General features: G+C 44.0%; 1 protein-coding gene across 4 annotated transcripts in view; it reads right to left on the minus strand.

The window, feature by feature from the left end:
- mcf2la (mcf.2 cell line derived transforming sequence-like a) overlaps positions 1 to 24,070 on the minus strand; it is a 264,376-nt gene that overhangs the window by 107,096 nt on the left and 133,210 nt on the right. For all 4 annotated transcript variants that reach the window (XM_078559533.1, XM_078559530.1, XM_078559534.1 and 1 more), the window contains exon 3: positions 592 to 706. In XM_078559533.1, the coding sequence (XP_078415659.1) occupies positions 592 to 706 (115 nt within the window). The remainder of the gene's footprint in view (positions 1 to 591; positions 707 to 24,070) is intronic.

A 24,070-nucleotide genomic window follows, 5' to 3' on the forward strand; every position in this document is an offset into this window, starting at 1 on the left:
CCCTTCGTTTCTTAAAAACTATTAAATCCCTAAGCACTTCCAGTTCTGATGAAGGATCACCAATCTGATATGTTAACTCTGTTTCTCTCTCCACAGATGCTGCTTGACCGGAAGATTTCCAGCATTTTCTGTTTTTAGCACAATTTGAAGGTCTCATTTTTGCAGGTAGTAAATTGTTGTCAGAGATTTTAGAAATGTCTGACTTTCAATTTTTACGTTTTCTCTGACTTCTTTTCTGTCTCTCCTTTTCTCTCCCTCCTATTACAATCTTCTTTTCCCCCCTCTTCATCTCCTTTCTTGTACCAGGTTTGACTCTAATTCACCCCACTTCCCTCTCAATCCTCTGGCTTTTTCCTAATCTTTGAATTTGATTGGTTAAGAAAGTAGACTAGTCCTGAAGTGGTCCTATCATTCAATGAGGTGGCAGATGCTGCATTCCCCATGCTGCGCCATCATAAGCTTGTACTTCCAGCTAGTTACAATGCAGCTGAAGGGTACAGATAAAAGTCAAACTAAGAAAGTACATGGTGAGATACCCCACACCAACAATATCCAGCCAACTGCTAATTCTACATGTTCCTCAACTCTTACCTGGGAATACTGGTCAGGTAAGTTACAACAGTTTGGAACTCCTCCTCAGGGATATCAGTGAAATTTGGATATTCAGGAAAGGTTATAATTGGACAGCCATCTGCTCCTCGGCCACCTGAAATGAAGAACATAAAGATTAATAAATCACTGTTGTTCCACACCCTCAAGGCAATTCAATTAAACAGCCCAAAAAATGTTAAAAGGCCTTTGTACCAAAATAGATCTTTGAAATCTGCCCTCTCGAGTGGATGGAAAAGTATCTATATTACTACTTTACAGAAAAGCAGGGGCACTCCCTCCAGCGTCCTGGCCAATATTCAATCATTAACCAACAATACTAAAATGGAACATCTGGTCACTATAACACTGCAGTTAGTGGGAGCTTACTGTGTTGGCATTGGAGGGAGTGCAGGAAAGATTTACAAGAATGGTTCCAGGCATGAGGAACTTCAGCTATGAGGATAGGTTGGAGGAGTTGGGACTGTTTTCCTTGGAGAATAGAAGGTTGAGAGGAGATTGGATAGAGGTGGTTAAAATCATGAGGTGTCTAGACAGAATAGACAGGGAGAAACTACTCTCATTGGTGGAAGGATCGAGAACCTAAGGACACAGATTTAAGTTGACTGACAAGAGAAGCAATGGCTCTGTGAGGAAAACCACCTTCACGCAGCGAGTGGTTAGGATCTGGAATGCGTTTCCTGAGAGTGTGGTGAAGGCAGGTTCAATCGAGCCAGTCAAGAGGGAATCAGATCATTGTCTGTAAAGGAAGAATGTGCAGGGCTATGGAGAGAGGGTGGGTGGGTGTTGGTGGTGATACTAGCTGAATTGCTCCTTCGGAGAGCTGGCACAGAGAGGACAGGCCAAATGGCACCTTCTGCGTTGTAACCATTGAGATTCTGTGATTTTGCTGCCATTCCTACATTACAACATGACTACGCTTCTAAAGTACTTTTTTGAGCTTTGTCCTGAGGTCAATAAGAGGCACTGCTTAAATGCAAGTCTTTCTTTCAACTTCCCTTCTCTCCTGAAACGATGAAGTATTTTAACCATAATACTTTAAATAGAAAATACGTAGTTGTACAGACATGTATCCAACACTGGAGCTCCCCCCAGTGGGAATCTAATTACTTCAACTCACTTTCAAGAACTGAGATTTTTGACAACAGAGAGCGACATTAAATCCAAGCAGCCAGCACTCTACATCACGAATACTGAGACACTCCTTTGTTTGCCCCTGCAGTAAGCCCCAGTGAGCCAGCTGGGACGGGGATAGCTCTGTGGATTGCGGGTCTAATGTTCTGATGCAGAGTTTCACTGAAATTGCATTTTTCATCATTTACACACTACTCCACCAACTGTGCATTTCAAATCAATAAAGCAGCTAAGCATTTTTTTGACCCTGCCGAGCAGATTTCTTTTCTGAACTGGGAACAGTGTGCTAAACAAACCCAGGGATCATATGAAAGGTCAGTTGGTGGGAAACAACTACAGGCCACACAATAACGTCAGTTCAGGTGATCCTGATTCAATGTCTCGAGTCTGGCTGTGTTTCTTACCAATTACTAACAGCTTTTTAAGGAGACTGTGGGCATGCTGCCCGATACCAGATGGTAACAAACAGGCTCCGAGAGCAGACAGTCAAACTGCAGACAGTTTTAAACATGGGGTAGAGAACACTGCAGGCCAGACGCTGTAGCTACAGGCGGGAACCGGGCCAGACACTGTAGCTACAGGCGGGAACCGGGCCAGGCGCTGTCGTTACAGACAGGAGCCGAACCAGACGCTGTCGTTACAGACAGGAACCGAACCAGACGCTGTCGTTACAGACAGGAACCGAACCAGACGCTGTCGTTACAGACAGGAACCGAACCAGGCGCTGTCGTTACAGACAGGAACCGAACCAGACGCTGTCGTTACAGACGGGAACCGAACCAGGCGCTGTCGTTACAGACGGGAACCGAAACAGGCGCTGTCGTTACAGACAGGAACCAAAATAACGCTGTCGTTACAGACAGGTACCGAACCAGACGCTGTCGTTACAGACAGGAACCGAACCAGGCGCTGTCATTACAGACGGGAACCGAACCAGACACTGTCGTTACAGACGGGAACCGAACCAGACGCTGTCGTTACAGACGGGAACCGAACCAGGCACTGTCGTTACAGACAGGAACCGAACCAGGCGCTGTCGTTACAGACAGGAACCGAACCAGACGCTGTCGTTACAGACAGGAACCGAACCAGGCGCTGTCGTTACAGACAGGAACCGAACCAGGCGCTGTCGTTACAGACAGGAACCGAACCAGGCGCTGTCGTTACAGACAGGAACCGAACCAGACGCTGTCGTTACAGACAGGAACCGAACCAGACGCTGTCGTTACAGACAGGAACCAAATCAGACGCTGTCGTTACAGACAGGAACCGGGCCAGGCGCTGTCGTTACAGACAGGAACCGAACCAGGCGCTGTCGTTACAGACAGGTACCAAACCAGACGCTGTCGTTACAGACAGGAACCGAACCAGATGCTGTCATTACAGACAGGTACCGAACCAGGCGCTGTCGTTACAGACAGGAACCGAACCAGACGCTGTCGTTACAGACAGGAACCGAACCAGGCGCTGTCGTTACAGACAGGAACCGAACCAGGCGCTGTCGTTACGGACAGGTACCATTCCCTCACAGCCTCCTTATGCAGCACGCACTCCATTTCAGCAGCAGCTGCTCCTTCACTTGGTTCGACTTGTGTATCCATCAATTTTGCCCGTCATTTCTAAACCCTCTACCCCTTCAGGCTTCTAATGGTTTGGATGCCTTATGGGCTCTATTTTCCTTCAAAATATTTTAATAAAAATGTCAAACATAGAAATAAAAAGCCAACTGAAATCCTATCAGACCTCCAGTAATAATAATCTACTGGCAAAAGCCACATCAATTTCAGTGAACACATTATTAACCCAGCAATTCAAACATCAAGGTGGCAATTGTCAGGCTCACAAGCGCTGGCCTTGACCTTCAGTCTCCCAGCCACCAATGGCATAGCTGCCAGCCTTGCACCCACCTGCCTTGCTCCCCTGCAGCCTCACACTCACCAGTGCCACAGCCGCGGGCATCACAAGCCACCACTGCCATTCTCATCCCACCATCCTTGCAACTGCCAGTCTTGCCCCAGCTAACCTCCCCACCACCCAGCTTCACAACTGCCAGTACAACCACCATCACAACCGCCAATGTCGCCATCGCCAGCCTTGCATTCACCAGCACTGTATCCACCAGCCTCACATCAGCATCACTAATGCCAGCCTTGCCCTGCCAGCCTTCCCACTTTCAACCTCAAGCACCTGCGCCACAACCACCAGTGTCACCATCGCCGGCTTTGCCCCCACCAGCGTCGCAAACACCACCACCGCAACCACCACCCGTCATAACTACCAGCCAATACAAATGACACAATTTGAAAAGTGTCTGCTTTGTATACAACTCTGTAATGATGGCCATATCATTTCCACACCATTTGGCATGGTTAGTCACCTTGACATATCACTTGATTTTCATGACTCTGGTGGGCAGATGTCAAAGCCTTGCCATTCTTGGTTGTGGAAGTCTCATTCCTGGTAATATTCCCATCGGTTCCGCTCATCCCAGGAAACATTCCTATTGGTGACCCCACACATAGGGGTGGTTCCATTAGACCCTGGTGGGGTTGTTCCTCACTCCACTCATATTGGGTGTTCATAGCCTGAGTTACAGAGGAGGTTCTTCAAAGTATTTCTGTCCCCTGATTGTGGTATTCATTCTCAATGTCACTAACACTTTAAATTTGACTGAGAGAGAATGTCCTCACCCTGTGCACCAGAGTGCACCTTGTGCTATCAATAATTTGACAAGTGAGCTTTCACCAATAAATTGCACATCTCCTACAGGCAAAACACGCAAAGAAAATGGGCAGAGAAAGACCAGTTGCCCATCAACTTTTTCCCATCCAAGCATATTACCATGAGGCATCACAATGTCTACCCACCAGCAACCTTGTAATCTCCTGGGAGAGGCCAAAAACATTGACTGATCTCTAAACAAAAATTGGTCCCCATGACTCAAATTCTCAAGATGGAGGTCCTGGCCTTCAGGTTAGCCACACATGCAGAAACAAAACGCCTCACATATTATAAATGGCAAAATGCTTTCGGTGTAACTGGTTGAACAAAATAGATGAAATACACAATTAAACTAATGGATTTTAAAGCCATCCTCAAACAACCGATGACAGTTTAGTTGCTGCACGATTTAAAACTGCTCCGAGGGATTGCATCTGCATACAGATAAATATAGACAGTAACTATGGCAACCAAGGTATCGCTTAGTTACCATGCAGATCCAGCACCAGGTCCACTAACCTAATATTTGTGGCTTCCATTGTATAATGTTAAAAATGGACATCAGCCATTAGAGTCCATTCAGAGTCTAACAACGAATGTAGCGCTGATTTAAGTTGCAGCAATCAATCGTTATGCTAAACCTTATCTCGGAGAGGCCAACAAGCTTTGCACATGGGTATGCTCATTTCCTGGTGGCATAAAACAGAGAGGGGCTCACGATAAGGGCCTCTGCCCTCTTTGTGTGGGCATGCCTGCTTTCGCAATTTTGTGAGGGAGCCCTAGCACCTGGAGCAGGCAGGAGAACTGAAATAGTGCACTAATAAGGCATTGGCTGGCATCTCCACACCTCCCGCTTCCCTTTCCTGTATCTCTCTTAGTTACCTACAGTAATGGGCATTAGCGCCTGTGCCCAGCCAACTCACATCAAAAGCCTTTGTTTCCGAAGTAGTACTGAGATTTTTGAGGATAGAGGATTTGCGGTTACTTTTTTTTGACAGGGGCCAGCAGGTCAAGAGCACTGCTACTGCCTGTAGGCTTCTGATGTGCGGGACAGTAAATCATACTCCCATTTTTAGGTGCGGCCTCCTGTCAAGGTTAAGTTGGCAGGGGTTCCTGTGCCAGTGGGACATCACACTGATGCAGATGACATGAGTTCAGCTTATACAGGCCAGTTCTGGTTGGATTGGGTCAGGAAGCAGGGAAATCAGCCCCTTTTAAAGGCATTTTTTTTAACATCAGAAATATGTTTTATTCATAAAATTTGTAAAAGTACATTACAAAATATTTCAACTTGAAAATTACAGAAAGTGCCATAAAACTCAGCTTGTCTCCATTCAGTGTTCTCCACTCTTAGGTGCCTCTATACAATCGTAATTCTTTGATAGTTTCAATATATATTCCATAATCAGGCATTCGGCCGAGGAGCAAAACATTTCAAATTCAAAAATGACAGGAAGTGCCAATCAAATTCAACTTGCCTTCATGCAGCATGTTCCTCTTGGAGGTGCCTCAATATAATTTCAATACTCTTATATTCGCAAACTACATTCAATGTGAGGCACGAAGCCAAGGGGTTTTATAAATTTTCCCACCCCTGGTTGCACTATGACAGAAAGACCTCAGTTAGCAACCTTTCCCCATTGCACCTTTGCGGCGGCTGCCCCAAGCTTTAGTGCGTCCCTCAGCACGTAGTCCTGGACTTGGAATGTGCCAGTCTGTAACACTCAGTTGAGGACAACTCTTTGCACGAGAAGACCAACATGTTTTGGGCAGACCAAACTCGGTCTTTCACCGAGTTGATGATCCTCCAGCAACAGTTGATGTTTGTCTCGGTGTACATTCTTAGGAACAGCCCATAGAGCCCAGAGTCCTGTGTCACGGAGCTGCTCGGGATGAACCTTGACAAAAACCACTGCATCTCTCCCCAGAACTTCTTTGCAAAGGCACATACCACAATGAGGTGAACAACAGTCTCTTCCCCACCACAGCCACCTCGAGGACAGCATGCAGAAGGGGTGAGGCTCCAGGCATGTAAGAAGAGTCTGACGGGGAGGGCCTTTCTTGCCACCAGCCAAGCTTGTTGAAATTTCTGGCAATGAGAAATTTCTGCCAAATGACATTTACAGTCTGCTCGGGGAACCAGCCGATAGGATCCACCATCTCCTTTTCCCGCAGGGCTTCTAGGGTGTTATGTGCCGACCGCTGCCTGATGGACTTGTGGTGAAAGGTGTTTCTCTGCATAAATTTTTCCACGAGGGACAGGTGGTACGGCACTGTCCAACTACTTGGGGTGTCCACAGCAGTGTGGCCAGACCCATCCTTCGCAACACCAGAGACAGGTAGAACCTCAGCACATAGTGACACTTGGTGTTTGCATACTGAGGGCCTATGCACAGCTTGATGCAGCCACACACAAAGGTGGCCGTCAGGATGAGGGCGATGGTGGGTATGTTCTTTTCCCCTTTATCTAGAGGTTTGTACATCATGTCCCTGTGAACATGGTCCATTTTCAACCCCAGATAAAGTGGAAGATGGCTAGGGTGATCGTCACAACCCAGGAGTGAGGGATGGTCCAGCAACACCGAAAGTGCCTCACACCTGATGACCAGGTTCTTACCCACAATGGAGGGGGAGCGTTGCTCCCACATGCCCCAGTTTTTTTTGATCATAGCTACTCACTCCTTCCAGTTCCTAACCCATGCCCCAGTCCCTCTGAACTATATCCCCAGCACTTTCAGGCAGTCTAACCTGACAGTGGAGGGGACAAAGGCTCGATAGGAAGGACCTGACAGTGAATCCCAAGCTTTGGCTGCAAAGATCTTTTTTCTTGAAGTGTCCACAGGGGTAAGAATGGCGAGGAGCTCAAATATCCATTTTATCTGTTAAACTATCTAATATCCACAAAATGGCGGGTAAGTGAAGGGTCAATGAAGGACAAGTCACTAGCAGAGAGCTGAACAATCAAATCCTTCAGTTAATCTTCAAGATCATTAATATTATCCACTTTACTTACATCTCCCTGCTGCCCTAATGAAGGGAAATGCCCCAATTCTGGTTTCTATATGGCATTTGGCCACTAGCAGGTTTTAATTTTAGGTTGGTTTTGGGGAGAAAATTCCAGCTTCACAAATTTAGGAGCAGCGCAAAGCCAAGGCCATTGCGCCTGTGAAACACTGAGGAGTGCTGCAGTGTGACTCTGCCGAGGGAATTCAAAAAAAATTATGAAGGGATACGAGTGCCTCTGACAAGGCCAGCATTTATTGCTCATCCCAAATGGGCACCCAAATTTATTTTTTTAACCGAGAACCATGACAGTTATCTTAAAAAGACACTGGTCCCAGGCAGAGCCAAACTGACCCAAAAGGTAACTGGGTTTGTTTCTGGCCCACTGCCTCACCCAGGCACTTAGCATATTGTGACTGCAGCTCGGGCCTCATCATTCAAAGCTATTTTTAACATTTAGTTTCCTTTATCTGCAGCAACTGGAAGTGTTCCATGCTTTAAAATACTCTGTACAGTAACAATATAACTATTCAGGGGAGGTAGGCTGGGAACTCAGAGGCTAGAATGGATGCAGTCACACAGGTTTGTTCAAATATCATTTTGGCAGTGCTTACTCTCATGGTGGGGTCCTACGTGCACTTTCTGCATTAATCAAAGGACAAATACAGCAATATTTACAAGCTTCCCTAAAGTACACTAGATTCTGGAAAAGTCCCATCAGATTGGAAAATAGTGAATGTGACTCCTCCATTCAAGAAAGGAGGGAGACAGAAAGCAAGAAACCACAGGCCAGTTAGCTTAACAACAGTTGCAGGTAAATGCTGGAATCTGTTATTAAGGAGGTTATAGCGGGGCACTTGGAAAATTTCAATGCAATTGGGCAGAGTCAATATGATTTTTTGAAAGGAAAATCATGTTTGACAAATTTATTGGAGTCCTTTGAGGAAGTAACAAGCAACATGGATAAAGGGGAATCTATGGGTGTGCTGTATTTAGATTTCCAGAAGGCATTTGACAAGGTGCAGCATCCAGGTTAATACAAAATAAGAGCTCATGGTATGGGAGGTAACATTAGTATGGGTAGAGGATTGGTTAGCTAATAGGAAACAGAAAGTAAGCATAAATGGGTCATTTTCTGGTTGGTAAGATGTGATGATTGGAGTTCCACAGGGATCGGTGCTGGGGTCTCAACTATTTGCAATTTACATCAATGGCTTGGACAAAGGGGCCAAGTGTTTGGTTGTCAAATTTGATTATACAAAGAAAGGTAGGAGAGTGAGTTGTACGGAGGATGTAAGGAATCTGCAAAGAGATATAGATGGATTAAGTGAGTGGGCACTAATTTGGCAGATGGAGTATAATATGAGAAAATGTGAACTTGTCCAATTTGGCAGGAAGAATAGAAAAGTAGCATATTATTTAAATAGAGAGAGATTGCAGAAATCTACAGTACAGAGGGATCTGGGTGTCCTGGTACATGAATCAGAAAATGTTTGTATGCAAGTACAGCAAGTGATTAGGAAGGTAAATGGAATGTTGTTTATTGCAAGGGGAATGGAATATAGAAGTAGGGATGCTTTGCTAGAGTTGTACAGGGCATTGCTGAGACCACATCTGTGTACAGTTTTGGTCTCCTTTAAGGAAGGATATAAATGCATTAGAAGCAGTTCTGTCGTCTGATTCCTGAGATTGGGAGGGTGTGGGGTTATCTTATCAAGAAAGGTTGGACAGGTTGGGCCTGTATCCATTAGAGTTTAGAAGACTGAGAGGTGACCTTATTGAAACATTCAAGATCCTGAGGGGACTTGACAGGGTGGATGCTGAAAAGATGTTTCCCCTTGTACGAGAGTCTAGAACTAGGGGACACAGTTTAAGAATAAGGGGTCTCCCATTTAAAACAATGATGAGGAGGATTTTCTCTCAGAGGGTCGTGAGTCTTTGGAACTCTCTTCCCCAGAGAGCGGTGGAGGCAGGGTCATGGAATATTTTTAAGGCAGAGGTAGCTAGATTCTTGTCTAACAAGGGAATCAAAGATAATCGGGGGTAGGCGGGAATGTGGAGTTGAGACCACAATCAGATCAGCCATGATCTTATTGAATAGCAGAGCAGGCTCGGGGGGCCGAGTAGCCTACTCCTATTTCATATAAATGTCGTATGTATGTCCGTAGCTTGGCAACAAAGGTAGGCGGAGGGCAGATATGGGTTGCCAGCTGTGCTCCTAAGCAGTCGTGGCTGTGGTCGTATCTCAGAGCCTGTAACATATTTTCAGTTAAGGTTCTGCATTTTGATCAGGGGGGAGAGCAGCACCCGCCCCTGCAAAAGCCTTTCAAAGGTTCAAGTTACAATCCAAAAATGCAACCTGTCAAAAGAAAAAAGATTTGCATTTACTCACCATCCTGACTTGGAACTAAATTCCCTCACCGTCTCTGGGTCAAACTCCTAGATCTCCCTCCCTAACAGCACTATGGGTGTACCTATACCACATGGACTGCAGCGGTTCAAGGCGGTGGCTCACCACCACCTTCTCAAGGGCAATTAGGGATGGGCAATAAACGCTGGCCTTTCCAGCAACACCAATGTCCCATGAATACATTTTTTAAAAATTATATAAACCCACAACCTTAGGAAGACCCAAAGTGCTTTACAGCTAATGAAGTACTTTTTAAGGGTAGTTACTGCTGTAATGTAGGAAACGTGGCAGCCAATTTCTGCACAGTAAGCTCCCATAAATAGCAATGTAATGGCCATTAGAACATATGAAATTGGAAGAGTAGGCCATTCGGCCCCCTCGAGCCCACTCTGCAATCAATTAGATAATGGCTGATCTGTTACGAGTTCCACATTCTCATCTTCCCCAACAACCTTTGATTCCCTTGCCTAACAAGAATCTATCTACCTCCGCCTTAAAAATATTCAGTGACCCTGCCTCCACCGCCTTCTGAGGCAGAGTTCCAAAGTCACACGAACCTCAGAGATAAAAATGTTCTCCTCATCTCTGTCCTAAAAGGGCGACCCCTAATTTTAAAACAGTGCCCCCTAGTTCCGGACTCACCCACAAGAGGAAACATCCTTTCCACGTCCACCTTGTCAAGGCTGTTTGGGATCTTGGATACTTCAATCAAATCACCCCTCGCTCTTCTAAGCTCCAGTGGAAACAAGCCCAGCCTGTCTAACCTTTCCTCATAAGACAGCCCATTTATTTCAGGTATCAATCTAGTAAACCTCCTCTGAACTGCCTCCAATGCATTTACATCTTTCCTTAAATAAGGAGACCAAAACTGCACACAATATTCGAGATGCGATCTCACCAATGCCCTGTATAACTGAAGCATAACATCCTTACTTTTATGTTCAATTCCTCTTGTAATAAAGGATAGCATTCCATTAGCCTTCTTAATTACATGCTGTACCTGCATACTAACTTTTTGTGACTCATGCATTAGAATACCTAGATTCCTCTGCAGCTCGGAATTCTGCAGACATTTATTCTTCCTGACAAAGTGAACAACTCCACATTTTCCCATATTGAACTCCATTTGCCAGATCTTTGACCACCCACCCACTCAACCTATCCATATCTGTCTTCAACCTCCTTATGTCCTCTTCGCAACATACTTTCCTACTTATCTTTGTGTCATCTGCAAATTTAGCTACCATGCCATCGCTCCCCTCATCTAAGTCATTGATGTAAATTGTGAAAAGTTGAGGTCTCAGCACAGACCCCTGCAGGACTGCACTCGTCCCATACTGCCAATCAGAAAAAGATCCATTTATGCATACTCTATTTTCTGCCAGCCAGCCAATCTTCTATTCATGCTAATATGTTAGCTCTACACTATGAGATTTTATTTTCTGCAATAGCCTTTGATCTGGCATCTTATCAAATGCCAGGCAATCTACTTCAGTGGGTTGGTCAAGGGATGAGTTTTGTCTAGAACACAGGGGAAAATGCCCTAGCTCTTTCCCAAATATTGCCATAGGATCTTTAACAGCCAACTTTGAGAGCAAAGGAGCATCAGTTTGGCATCTCATCCATAAGTACGGACCTCTGTGTAGCACTCCTATCACACTGGAGTGTATGAGGTGACTAAGACCTCACCCTGTATATTCTTTATAAAATAGATATAGATATCCTCGTGACTATTTCTAGTTTCAAAAACTGGACAAAGACTTTTTAAAATGGCTGAAGCTACCTCTGTCTGTGACCCTTGAATAAAAGGAGCTCTCTGATACTATCAGGAAAACTCGCACCTTGTTATCTCTGAAAAGACACCCCTGTGGGCTGCACAGACCAAATTCAAAGAGAATTATACAAAGGGCATCTTCATTTTCTAACCCAGGTTGGCTAACCAGAGTCTATTCACCTGCAAAGACAAAGGACATTGCAACCTTCCTTTCAAATCTTAATGTTTGGAACATTTAACCTTCTTGGGAATCCAGATGAAGGATACACATCCCCTGTCAAAGGCAATGTGGAGAAGTGGGAGTCATGTGACATCGGCCTCTAGCTTGTGTCACCAGCAATACAGCAATATTGCTTTGCTGTGCTGCGAAATCTCAGTCTGACATTTTACCATCTAACTAGCAGCAACACAGAAAAGGGGCTCTGCTCAGATTGAATACCTGGTCCCATCTACACTGTTTCGACTGGAACATCTGTACCATTACCTACAAGGCTGATTCATCTCTGCATGCCTCTCTCATCATGTGAAGTTAACTCTACTGGAAAAATAAATTCTACAGCATTGATTTTTAGCCTGCCAACCTCCATGAAGGAATGCCTCATTGGGCTTTGATTCTGGACACGTGAAACATCATTTCTTTTCTCTGTGGTCTCTGCACTGTAAATCTTTCTTTCCCCCATCCCTCTTTTAGTGTATGAATCCAAAAGGGAAAATGTTGCAAATCCCCTCCCGCATTTGAGTGTGTGCAAATAAACTAACCCTTTGAGTTCATTCTAATTCAAGTTTGCTGTGGGGTTATTACTAGAAATTGGATCACACCAAAACTAAGAGGTTGGGAAACATGCTACCGCTTATTAAGGGATAGGCAAATCAAAAATGCCTTTCAGTTTATGGATGGGTGCTGAGAGGAATTAGTGCTGTTTAAATTAACCCCTCTTCTCTCTGTAACAAGTGTCAGCTTGTGCTATTATGTGCTCAAGCCTCAGGAGACTCCACAATCAATAGTCTTTGTGAGACTGGGGGATTGTGTACAGCTTTGGTCTCCTTACCTAAGGAAGGATAAACTTGCCATAGAGGGAGTGCAACAAAGGTTCACCAGATTGATTCCTGGGATGGCTGGATTGTCCTATGAGAGATTGAGCAGACTGGGCCTGTATCCTCTAACATTTAGTAGAATGAGAGGTGATTTCTTTGAAGTGTGAAAAATTCTCACAGGCTCGACAGGGTGGATACAGGAAGGATGTTTCCCCTGGCTGGGGGTCTAGAACTAGGAGACACAGTTTCAGAATAAGGGGCAGGCCATTTAGGACTGAGCTGAGGAGTAATTTCTTTAGTCAGAGGGTGGTGAATCTTTGGAATTCTCTGACCCAGAGGGCTGTGGAAGCTCAGTCATTTAGTATTTTCAAGACGGAGATCGATAGATTTCTAGACACTAATGTCATCAAGGAATATGGGGATAGTGCGGGAAGATGGCATTGAGATAGATGATCAGCCACGATCTAGTTAAATGGTGGAGCAGGATTGAGCGGCGAATGGCCTACTCCTGCTGCTATGTGCCTCATGTTTGGTCACTATTTAAACAATTGCCCCAATATTAATCTGAAGGAGGCTTCTGAGTGGATCAAAGAAATTGAGTGGGGGAAATCCAGATGTCAAGTGAGCAATTTGGAATCTGCAATCTCAACTCAATTGTAACAATTTTGACTTCTGGGTTTCCTTTCTCCAAGTTGCTCAGTGGGCGTGATATGTATGGCGCAATCTCAGATTTACTTAAAGGGACAGTGAGCAAATGGATATTCGAGGATCCAGGTGGTGTTCATGATGGATGTTGGACACTGAATGTGGGTGCTGTCCTTGCTCTATGATGCATCCTTGGAATTATTGCTGTGAGCAGACAGGAGGAGGGGGGAAACAGACTTTTCCCCAGTAATGGGCGCCCTCATGTGGTTAGAGGTAGCTGAGGTGGTGCGCAGCAGGAGCATTGTACACAGTCAAGGAAGCAGTTTAATGACCTCACCAGGTCAGGGAAAGTGAATATATTTGCAGCTTCATCTACATCCTGTGAGTTAAGCACTGTCCTCTCAATCACTCTGTCTTGCTAAGTGTTCTTCAGCACATCACACCTCCCACTCACAGCTTTCAGCAGCACCATCCCTCACTTTCCTTGCACTTCCTGAACTCCCCATTTATCCATCTGCTGCCTGCAATCCTTATGCAATGTGATGCTTCTGTCTCATAGTCACCCTCACCAAATACGCTGCATCCACTAGGTGAATACCTGACCTTCAATCACTCACAGGCCTCTTTATTCACCCCTTGTAAACGAACAAAATACAAAACACAAGGGGGAACGGGGTGGACTGACACGAATAATCCAGCTCACTGATCAGAGGAGGCTGTGGAGATAAGTGACACATCCTCATCCCTCTCTGTCAGAAATGGAGAGGGAGGGAGCTCAAAAGAGAGCTGGTGACAGAATTACAAATGTCTCTGACACACATCAACTCACTTCACTATGACTGAACTACGAGACGACTGAGGACGGTGATTGTCAAGATTGTGACCTTGCCACAGTAAATCATACCTGTCTTTTGTCTTCCAGGGCCTTCACACGTACAGGAAATGTTACAGGACATCCACAAGGATGATTCCTTGGAAGAGATCATTCCTTCGGAGGGTGCATCATCACAGTACTTAGAGCCTGACACCAGGACAGACACTCACACTCTAGTGACTCCACTTGCATTAGTTGGGTTTTTACCTGGTGATTCACACCTCACGTGAGCAAGGACAGAGACTAATGTCAAAAAAACTGGTGTGGAGAGTCCTTGTTGGGGTGGGAGGGTGGGTAATCATCTGCACACCCTGGTGCTAAACCAAATAGGTTTCCATTGTGGAAGAGAATGCTAAAGATCCACCTGCAACCAAATGAAGTACCAGCTGAGATGCCAACCAGGTTCTCCAAAGGGCATATCGCCAGTAGATTTGTGGCGCAGGGAGAACAAGAATGCCTGCCAAGGAGAGAGTGGTTGCCATCATGGATCTTCAAACAAGGCGTCAAATGAGTCTGTGTTGGTCATGACCAAAGCCATGCAGAATTTGGATGCCATCTTTTCCGCTGCCTTAAAGTGGAGCGACAGCTCTTTCTTCACAGTCTTACAAAGAATCCTGGTCTGCAGCACAGTGGAAGAAGTGGTGTGGCACTGGCCCGTGAGAGGGATGGTAGCAAGAGGAGCCCCTGGAAAAGGGGCTCCACTCAAAGCGCTCCCACTTCTCACCTGCTGTCGCCCCTCCAGCCGCCAACATGATGCCTTGGCTCATGCTGACTAAGTCGGCCCCTACACAAGGTGCAGGTGGAGCAGTCTTTGGTGAGGCTGTCATGGGCTCCACAGCCCAAAGGGAGCAGTCTAACAGCGTCACAGCAATGAGGCAGGCTTTGTGAGTAGCCAGCCTTGATCTCCGCTGAAGCTGTAGCAGATGCATCATATAGGAGGAGGAGGAAGTACAAGTTGGGGGTAAGACAGTGGTGCAGTGGTAACGTCACTAGACTAGTAATCCAGAGGCCCAGGCTAATGGTCTGGGGACATGGATTGAAAACCCACCATGGCAGCTGATGGAATTCAAAATCAATTTGGGTTTCTCGTAAGAAACAGTAAACTTTATTAACAGGCTTCAGATGAGGCTACATGCTTGCTCCAAGGCCAAGGCTAAAAAGCTCCACCCCCTAAGATTCCCTGTACTTAGGGCTGATTGGTCTATACAGTCACATGATCCCCATAACAGTAAGAAATGATTTAACTTACAATTGCTACATAAATATAGAATTAAAAGCTAGTCGAATGGCGACCATGAAACCATTATTGATTGTCGTAAAAACCCATCTGGTTTATTTACTTGGTCTGGTCTACACGTGACTCCAGATCCACAACAATGTGGTTGACTCTTAAATGCCCGAGCAAGTCGCTCAATTATATCAAACTGCTACAAACTTTTAAAAGGACTGAAACCAGACAGACCACCCAGAATTGAACTAGGCACCAGAAACAACAGCATACCCAGCCCTGTCGACCTTGCAAAGTCCTCCTTACCAACATCTGGGGGCTAGTGTCGAAATTGTGAGAGCTGTCTCACACACTAGTCAAGCAACAGCCTGACATAGTCACCCTCACGGAATCATATCTTACAGATAATGGCCCAGACACCACCATGACCATCCCTGGGTATGCCCTGTCCCACCGGCAGGACAGACCCACGAGAGAGTAGTGGGGTAGCACAGTGACATACAGTGGGGAGTTGCCTGGGAGTCCTCAACATAGACTCCGGGCCCCATTAAGTCTCTTGGCATCAAGTCAAATATGGGCAAGGGAACCCTCCTGCTGATTACCATGTACCACCTTCCCTCAGCTGACGAATCAGTGCTTCTCCATGTTGAACATCACTTGGAGGAAGCATCGAGAATGGCAAGGACACAGAATGTACTCTGGGTGGGCATTTCAATGTACATCACCAAGAGTGGCTCGGTAGCACCAGTGCAGACCGAGCTAGCCCAGTCCTAAAGGACATAGCTGCTAGGCTGGATCTGCGGGAGGTGGTGAGGGAACCAACAAGAGGGAAAAATTTATTTATCCTCCCTAATCTACCTGTCGCAGGTGCATCTGTCCATGAAAGTATTGGTAGGAGTGACCAGCACATAGTCCTTGTGGAAACGAAGTCCTGTCTTCACATTGAGGATGCCATCCATTGTGTTGTGTGGCACTACCACCGATCTAAATGGGATAGATTTTGAACAGATCTAGTAACTCAAAACTGAGAATCCATGGAGGTGCTGTGGGCCTTCAGCAGCAGCAGAATTGTACTCAAACACAATCTGTAACCTCATGGCCCAGCATATCCCCACTCTACCATTACCACCAAGCCAGTTGATCAACTCTGTTTCAATGAAAAATGCAGGAGGGCATGACAGGAGCAGCACCAGGCATATCTAAAAATTAGGTGTCAACCTGATGAAGCCATAACAAAGGGCCACTTGTGTGCAAATCAGCATAAGCAGCAAGTGATAGATAGAGCTAAACAATTCCACAACCAACGGATCAGGTCTAAGCTCTGCAGTCCTGCCACATCCAGTCACGAATGATGGTGGACAATTAAACAACTCACTGGAGGAGGAGTCTCCACAAATATCTCCATCCTCAATGATGGGGGAGCCCAGCACATCAGTGCAAAAGACAAGACTAAAGCATTCACGACAATCTGCAGCCAGGAGTGCCGAGCAGATAACCCATCTCAGCCTCCTCCTGAGGTCCCAAACATCACAGATGCCAGTCTTCAGCAATTCAATTCATTCCACTTGATACCAAGAAACAGCTGAAGGTACTAGATACTGCAAGAGCTATGGGCCCTGATAACATTCTTGCGCTCATCCAGGCAATTGGAGAGTATTCCATCATTCTCCTGACTTGTGCCTTGTAGATGGTGGATAGACTTGGGGAATCAGGAGGTGAATTACTCACTGCCGAATTCCCAGCCTCCGATCTACTACCCATTTACCCATAGTACTTATATGGCTGGTCTAGTTCAATTTCTGGTCAATGATAACCCCCAGGATGTGTGATCCTTGGCATCGAGACAGCATTTGACCAAGCATGGCATCAAGGAGCCCGAGCAAACACTCGAGGGAAAATTTTCCGCTGGTTGGAGTCATATCTCACACAAAGGAAGGCGGCTGTGGTTTGAGTCAATCATCTCAATCACAGTTTGAAAAAGGTTCAAGGGATTATAATTCACCAAGTGCAAGCACATAACATAGCTGAGCCTTTTGCCAAACTGCTAAATTTCTCTTTTATACAATGCCCTATATAATTTATTGTTTAGCACATAATTATCTCCAGCACCAACTCATCCCTGTCAGATGTTTCATGATGAAAATGGGACCCACTGAGTAGATGCACAATGAATGGATGAAAGGTTGAAGGATCAATTCGTGCAAAGGGAAGTGTGTCAGTTCTGATGAAGAGTCATACGGACTCAAAACGTTAACTCTGTCTTCCTCTCCACAGATGCTGTCAGACCTGCTGAGTCTTTCCAGCAATTTTTGTTTTTGGCTTCATGGACAAAGCTGGGGTGGAAAAGTGATCCTCCCATGACAATCAATGGGAGTGAGGTTACTGAAGTATATCTGTGAGAAGCTAAAGCCAAGTGAGGCTCGGTTAAGGGAAAAAGCTAATTCAGAGGATTAGGGTGGGTCGAGGGGTGGACTGAGTCATTCCAAAGGCGAAAGAAGATAGGAAAGACAGTGTGGTTGTATGAATATGACAATCAACACCGTAAAGATCAGTGTGAAAGTATTAAACTCAGACAAGAGGCAGAGATCCTGAGGCAACAAGCCTCTCACATACAAGTGGTAGTTAACCGTTTGATGAAGGAGAAATGTGCCAAGGTTTTTCAGGAGTCAGGGAATATAAGATGCAGGGCACACAAGGAAATTTGGAACTTAAAAGGGTAAACAGGCAGGCAACAGGTACTGGTCCCTGCTGAGATGAGCTCCTCTGTCAGCAAGACCATGGTCCAGCTGTTTGCATAAGGTTGAGGTATAAGAGAAACTTTGGGATCATGGAAAATGGTTAGGAGAAAGTAAGACATTAAGTGGATTTGCCTATAGTATAGCTAAAATGCTGTGTGAACGGTAAAAGAAACCTTGCGTGTATACGAGTGGATTCAGTTTCTGTCTGTGTGTTTTAATAGACTGCCTTGTTTGAATTTGTGCTCCAGTGCCTGTCAATGAGTGGATGTTGGAAGTGTCAAATCTGATTGTGTTGTACGCTTGTGCTGAGAGAGGGAGAAGGAGAGGGAGAGGGAGAGAGAGAGTCTTTGTCTATTTGATGTGTGTGTGTCTGCAAGCCAGTGTCTGTGTCACTTAAAAGTTGCTTAACCCCTTGCAATCGGTTTTAGTATGTAGTTTTCTAACAGTTGGTTGTTTGATGCATTTCAAAAGTTGTAATATTGTGAGAGAATGTGTGTGAGATAAAGACTCTATGTGGACGAGAATGTTTTAAAATTTCTCCTGAAACTGTGATATCTATCTTTTAAGAATTAATGAAGTAAAATCTTCAGTGTTTGAAACCGGAGTAATGATTACTGGCCAGAATCATGATTCCAGGATATTTTGATAAACATGTGGGAATTTTAATCTGGGTACGAATTCACACATGAGAGCGATGTAGTCTTAATGTTTGGTTGGGTTGATTGGAAGCTGGGATATTTGAAGTGATCATGGCTAATGTTAATTGGATTGGTTTTGGGTTAGAAACATGTTACAAAGTTTAAGGATTTGGGAATTTTGTCCCTAGGAGAGAGGAAATTTTGAGATTGGATACTACTAATTAGAGTTTGAGTTCAGACTGCCAAAAGTAGGGGAAATAAAAACGAGAGTTTGGAATTTTAAACAATTGGCAGGGTGATTTAAAAGTACCGCCTGAGGAGAATGTTAAGAAATCTGAGCAAGTGTGTAAAAGATATCATGAGAATTCAAAACGTAGAAACAGTTTCTGTTTTTTTTAAATTTATTTGTATTGGGTATTACAAAATTTTTAAGTTTCTCAATTGTCAGATATGTTTGGACAAATTAACCCATTTTGCCCCAAGCAAAATGGATCTTTGGTGTTTTTCTTAGAGGTAAACTGCAAGTAACAAGATTTGCAGTAACTTCGACAAAATAGTCATGGACTAAAGACTTTTTTTTAAAAGGAAAACTAAGAGGAATTTGGTCTTAACCCATTCAGGCCATTGGTTATTTCCCAAACAAAGTGCTTGAGTATGGGAAATCTGATATAAACACACTGACCAATGAGTGTCAGACTTTTCAAAACTAGTAAGTCTGGGCACAAGAAATTGGAATTGATTAATTCATCTTAACTCATATGGGTTGGTACTCTAGACATTTTGAGGAAAAATTATCTGAAATTCAAAGGGATTCTAGGAAAACAAAAAGGCATACACAGACCATCTGGGTGGTTTCTACAGGTATAAAAAAGGGGTTTCTTTTGAGGGAGAAGTGAATTAAATATTAAAAGAAATCTGTCTAAACAACAACACTGAGGACAATTTTGAGATGTGAAAAGCAGAGGATTTGCAAGACCCGAGTGGGAAACTACAAGACGGGCGAGCAAAGGCATAGAAATTGCAAGAACCCAGAATGAGAATCCACAAGATGGGTGAGCAATCCCCAAGTGGGAAACCGCAAGATGGATAGAGATGAAGGGAGAATTGGAGGATCTTTTAAGACCGTGCATGATGTAATTTTGATGATATTGAGTGAGGTGATCTGCAGGTCGGGAGTGTCATACCGAAAAGGGTATCAATCTAAGCTGATATTATTCAGAGATCACATTCAAGTTACAATGGGTTAGCTGTTTCATCTCAGAGAGATCAGTGATACTAGGGGTGGATTTTAGCACTGATATTCTGGTCCATCCCTGGGTCTATATTGCTCCTCATTTTTTGTTATTGTGCAATTCATTATTGTATTATATTTACTGTGTGATTTGAGAAAATATAGATGTAAGAAAACCAGATGTCTGTATGATTATATGCAACTGCAAAGAAAGAGAAGGGATGTTGTAAAATGGGTAATTGCTTAGATAAATATGTAAGTAACTTAGTTAGTTAAGGGGGAGGAAACACTTAGTTACCCATGATTGGCAAAAGACATGTGACTGAGCAGTATTATCTCATTTTGGGTATGATACCCTGCCATTACCCGAGCGTTTAACAAAACTGGTAAAAGAGGTGAAGCTTTCACAAAAACATTATTATACTCGCCAACAAGAGAATAGTAAAACGAGAGACGAGATCAGGGAGATAACTACCCCACCTTGGTGGGATATTGGCCTCAATATCAAAGCCCCCCTTTGGATTTGAATTGTATCACATGTATTAACAATTGTACAGTTAGTTATGGTGTTATATCTACTTATACTATCATGTAAATTAAAACATAAGGCAAAACAGATGAAATTGGAAGAGTTATTTAAAGGGAGATTTGGGTTGATTGGTTTAAATGTATAGATTCTGTAAAAAAATGTAAGGTTTGGCTGGGGCCTGCAATACCTCATCACGGCAGAAGATTCATAAACTGTAATATCTCATTTAAGGTATAAAAGATAAATTAAGGGGGGGAAATGTAGGATCGAAATCCCCTCCAACTGGGAAATTTATGGAACAATAATTTCAAACCCACAGACATGTTTTAACCTCATGATTGGAACTATTAATCTCAAAAGATAAGCTGCAGTCAGCAATACAAGCTGGGCAGCAAGGGGTTAATTTGGACATTTTAGTGAAAACAGAGTGACTCATCAAAAGGGTTTGGACATTGATTAACGCAATCAAGAAATCTGATTACCCAATACAATGGCACAAAGGACATATCATCAATACAGTACACTCAAGGAATTATTCAACCACCACAGACAATCGTCCTAGAAGGGTCATTCAAACCCTCATTAACTTTGGAGCCCGGTGCTGTTACTATGCCACCTCAAACAGCAGGAGAATTGCTTATACAATGAGGACCCATAATATTCGTCTGAATACACCTTCCATGGAAAACCCTGTATTGTTTCAAGCAGCGGGAGCTGATGACATTCTTCTGGACTTTGTGCAGAATCAACTAAATGGACATTGTGACAACAGGAAATATGTTTTGACATGTCTGAGTTAAATTATTATAAAAGAAGAGCAGATCTGAGGTTCTGGGCTGCAGTTGGAAGAAGGGTGAGTTTGGTCACCTTGACTCAGGCTAACAGTCAAAACTGGACAGAGCAGCCATGTTTGGGATTGTAAGTTTCAGCCAAATCGTAGTGACATTGGTCTGAGGGTTTTGTGAAGGTCTGGAGCGAAAGCTCTGTGTTTTTTGCTGGTACCTTGTAACTTGTTTCAGCCATATCTTGGTGATATTGGTCTGAGGGTTTATTTCTTAAGGTTTCTGGCTGGACGTGGTGCTTTGCCTGTGTTTTTGTAAGTTTTAACCGAGTCGTGATGACTTTGCGTTGGATACTGGGAATAGGTTGTTTTAAATTTTGGGTTTTGTACTGTGGGGTTTTGGGTGATTCAATAAAGCAATTGTGAATTATCAGAAGAAATTTGTCTCGCTGGTCATTCTCTTCAAACCATACACTTGCGAATTTGGTGTCATAAACTTGACTGTGGGGAGGGTCTCTGAGGGAAAAGGGCAACACCTACAACTATCATTACCACTCCCTTTGTCTTGTGTCCATGACATCTTTGTCAAATCTGTCCTGAGCTTCCACCTATCCCTGATCTTCTATTTTGCACCACCTACTCCAGCCCCTCTCTTCAACAGTATAATATCCATCACATTTCTACTTTTCTTCAGAGCTGAAGAGTCATACAGACTCAAAATGTTAACTCTGTTTCTCTCTCCACAGATGCTGCCAGACATGCTGAGTTTTTCTAGCATTTTCCATTTTTATTTCAGATTTCCAGCATCCACAGTATTTTGCTTTTATTTTGGTGGAAAATATAGTCTGGTGGGGAAGCTTAGATATCAATTTCAGGATATCAATGTAACCACCCACAGTAAGATAGTGGATAGAAAGAGACTTGTTCACAAATGAATGAATATTCTAGAGGGAAATATGGAGATGGGCCATGATTATTGAACAGATGGCAGAGTAAAAGTGGGCAGAGCTGAGTACAGTCAGCAGGACAAATATGAAGGTTCACTTGCAAAGCTCACTGGGCAGGCTGATCAGTGAAAGAGAGGAGGGTAAAGCCAATAGTTGAGGTTTCTGCTTGTGAAGAGGCAACAAAGGCCTTAATGGGTCTATCACAGAATATTGAGAGATACAGAGGATAGCTGTGCACTTATCCATCAAATGTGTTCAGGACACTTCCTTAACCAGTATGTTCTTGGTCCAACTAGGAAGGAGGCATTGCTGGATCTGGTGCTGCAGAATGAGGTGGGCCAAGTGGACTATGTGTTCTGTGGGGGAACACTTGGGTAAGAGTGATCATTGTACATGAGGTTTAGAATAGTAACGGAGAACAACAAGGAACAATCTAAAGTAGAATGTCTAAATTGAAAGAGGACTAACTTCAATTGGATTTAGTCAGGGTAAAATGGAACCAAAGACTGACAGAAAAAGCTAATGGAACAATGGGTGATCTTTAAGGAGGGGATTGTTGATGTGCAGGCAAGATACATTCCAACAAAGGCCAAGGTTAGGGAACCAAAGCCAGGGCTTCTTGGATGACAAGGGAGATAGAGAATATGATGAAACAAAAAAAAAGAGGGTGCACGCTGCATGTCAGGTGAATTCTTCAAGTGAGGACTAACCAAACATTATAGAGAGTGACAGTGGGAATTAATAGTAGACAATATAGAGGATACAAAAAACATTCCAGTAATAGCTGCAAATCAGGAGGTGAAAAGGAGAGAGGAACTTGATGAAATTGAAATCACTAGGGAAACGGTACTGAGAAAATTGATGGAGCTGTGGGCTGGTGAGTCTCTGGGTCCCGACGGACTACATCTTCGGGTCTTAAAAGAGGTGGCTAATGTGGTAGTCGATGCGCTGGTGTTAATTTTCCATAATTTGCTAGATTCTGGAAAGCAGCAAATATAACCCCTCTATTGAAGAAGGGAGGGAGGCAGAAAGCAGGAATCAATAGGCCAGTTAACTTGACATCTGTCGTGGGGAAGTTATTAGAATTGACAATTAACGAGGTCATAGCTGGGCACTTAGAAGAGCGTAAGACAACCAGAAAGAGTCAGCATGGTTTTGTAAAAAGAAAATCATGTTTAACTAATTTATTGGTGTTTTTTGAAGGAGTAACATGTGCAGTGGATAAAGGGGAGCCTGTAGATGTACTGTACTTGGATTTCCAGAAGGTATTTGATAAGATGCCACATCAAAGGTTATTACGGAAAATAAAAGCGCATGGTGTAGGGGGTAACATATTAGTATGTATAGAAAATTGGCTGGCTGGCAGTAAGCAGTAAATGCATAAATGGGTCTTTTTCTGATTGGCAGGATGTGACAAGTGGAGTGCCACAGGGTTCTGTGTTGGGGCCTCAACTTTTTACGATTCACATCAATGACTTAGATAAGGGGAGTGAAGACATAATAGCATGGTTGCAGATGACACAAAGATAGGTATAAAAGTATGTTGTGAAGAGGATATGAGAAGGTTGCAGGTGAATATAGATAAGTTGAGTGAGTGGACAAAAATCTGCCAAATGGAGTTTAATGTGGGAAAATGTGAAGTTGTTCACTTTGGTAGAAAGAACAAAAAAAGCAGAGTATTACTTAAATGGAGAACGGCTGCATAATTCTGAATTGCAGAGGGATCTAGGTGTTCTAGTACATGAGTCACAAAAAGTTAGTATGCAGGTACAG

This window comes from Cetorhinus maximus, chromosome 16, assembly GCF_964194155.1.
Source record: "Cetorhinus maximus chromosome 16, sCetMax3.hap1.1, whole genome shotgun sequence".
Lineage (NCBI taxonomy): Eukaryota > Metazoa > Chordata > Chondrichthyes > Lamniformes > Cetorhinidae > Cetorhinus > Cetorhinus maximus.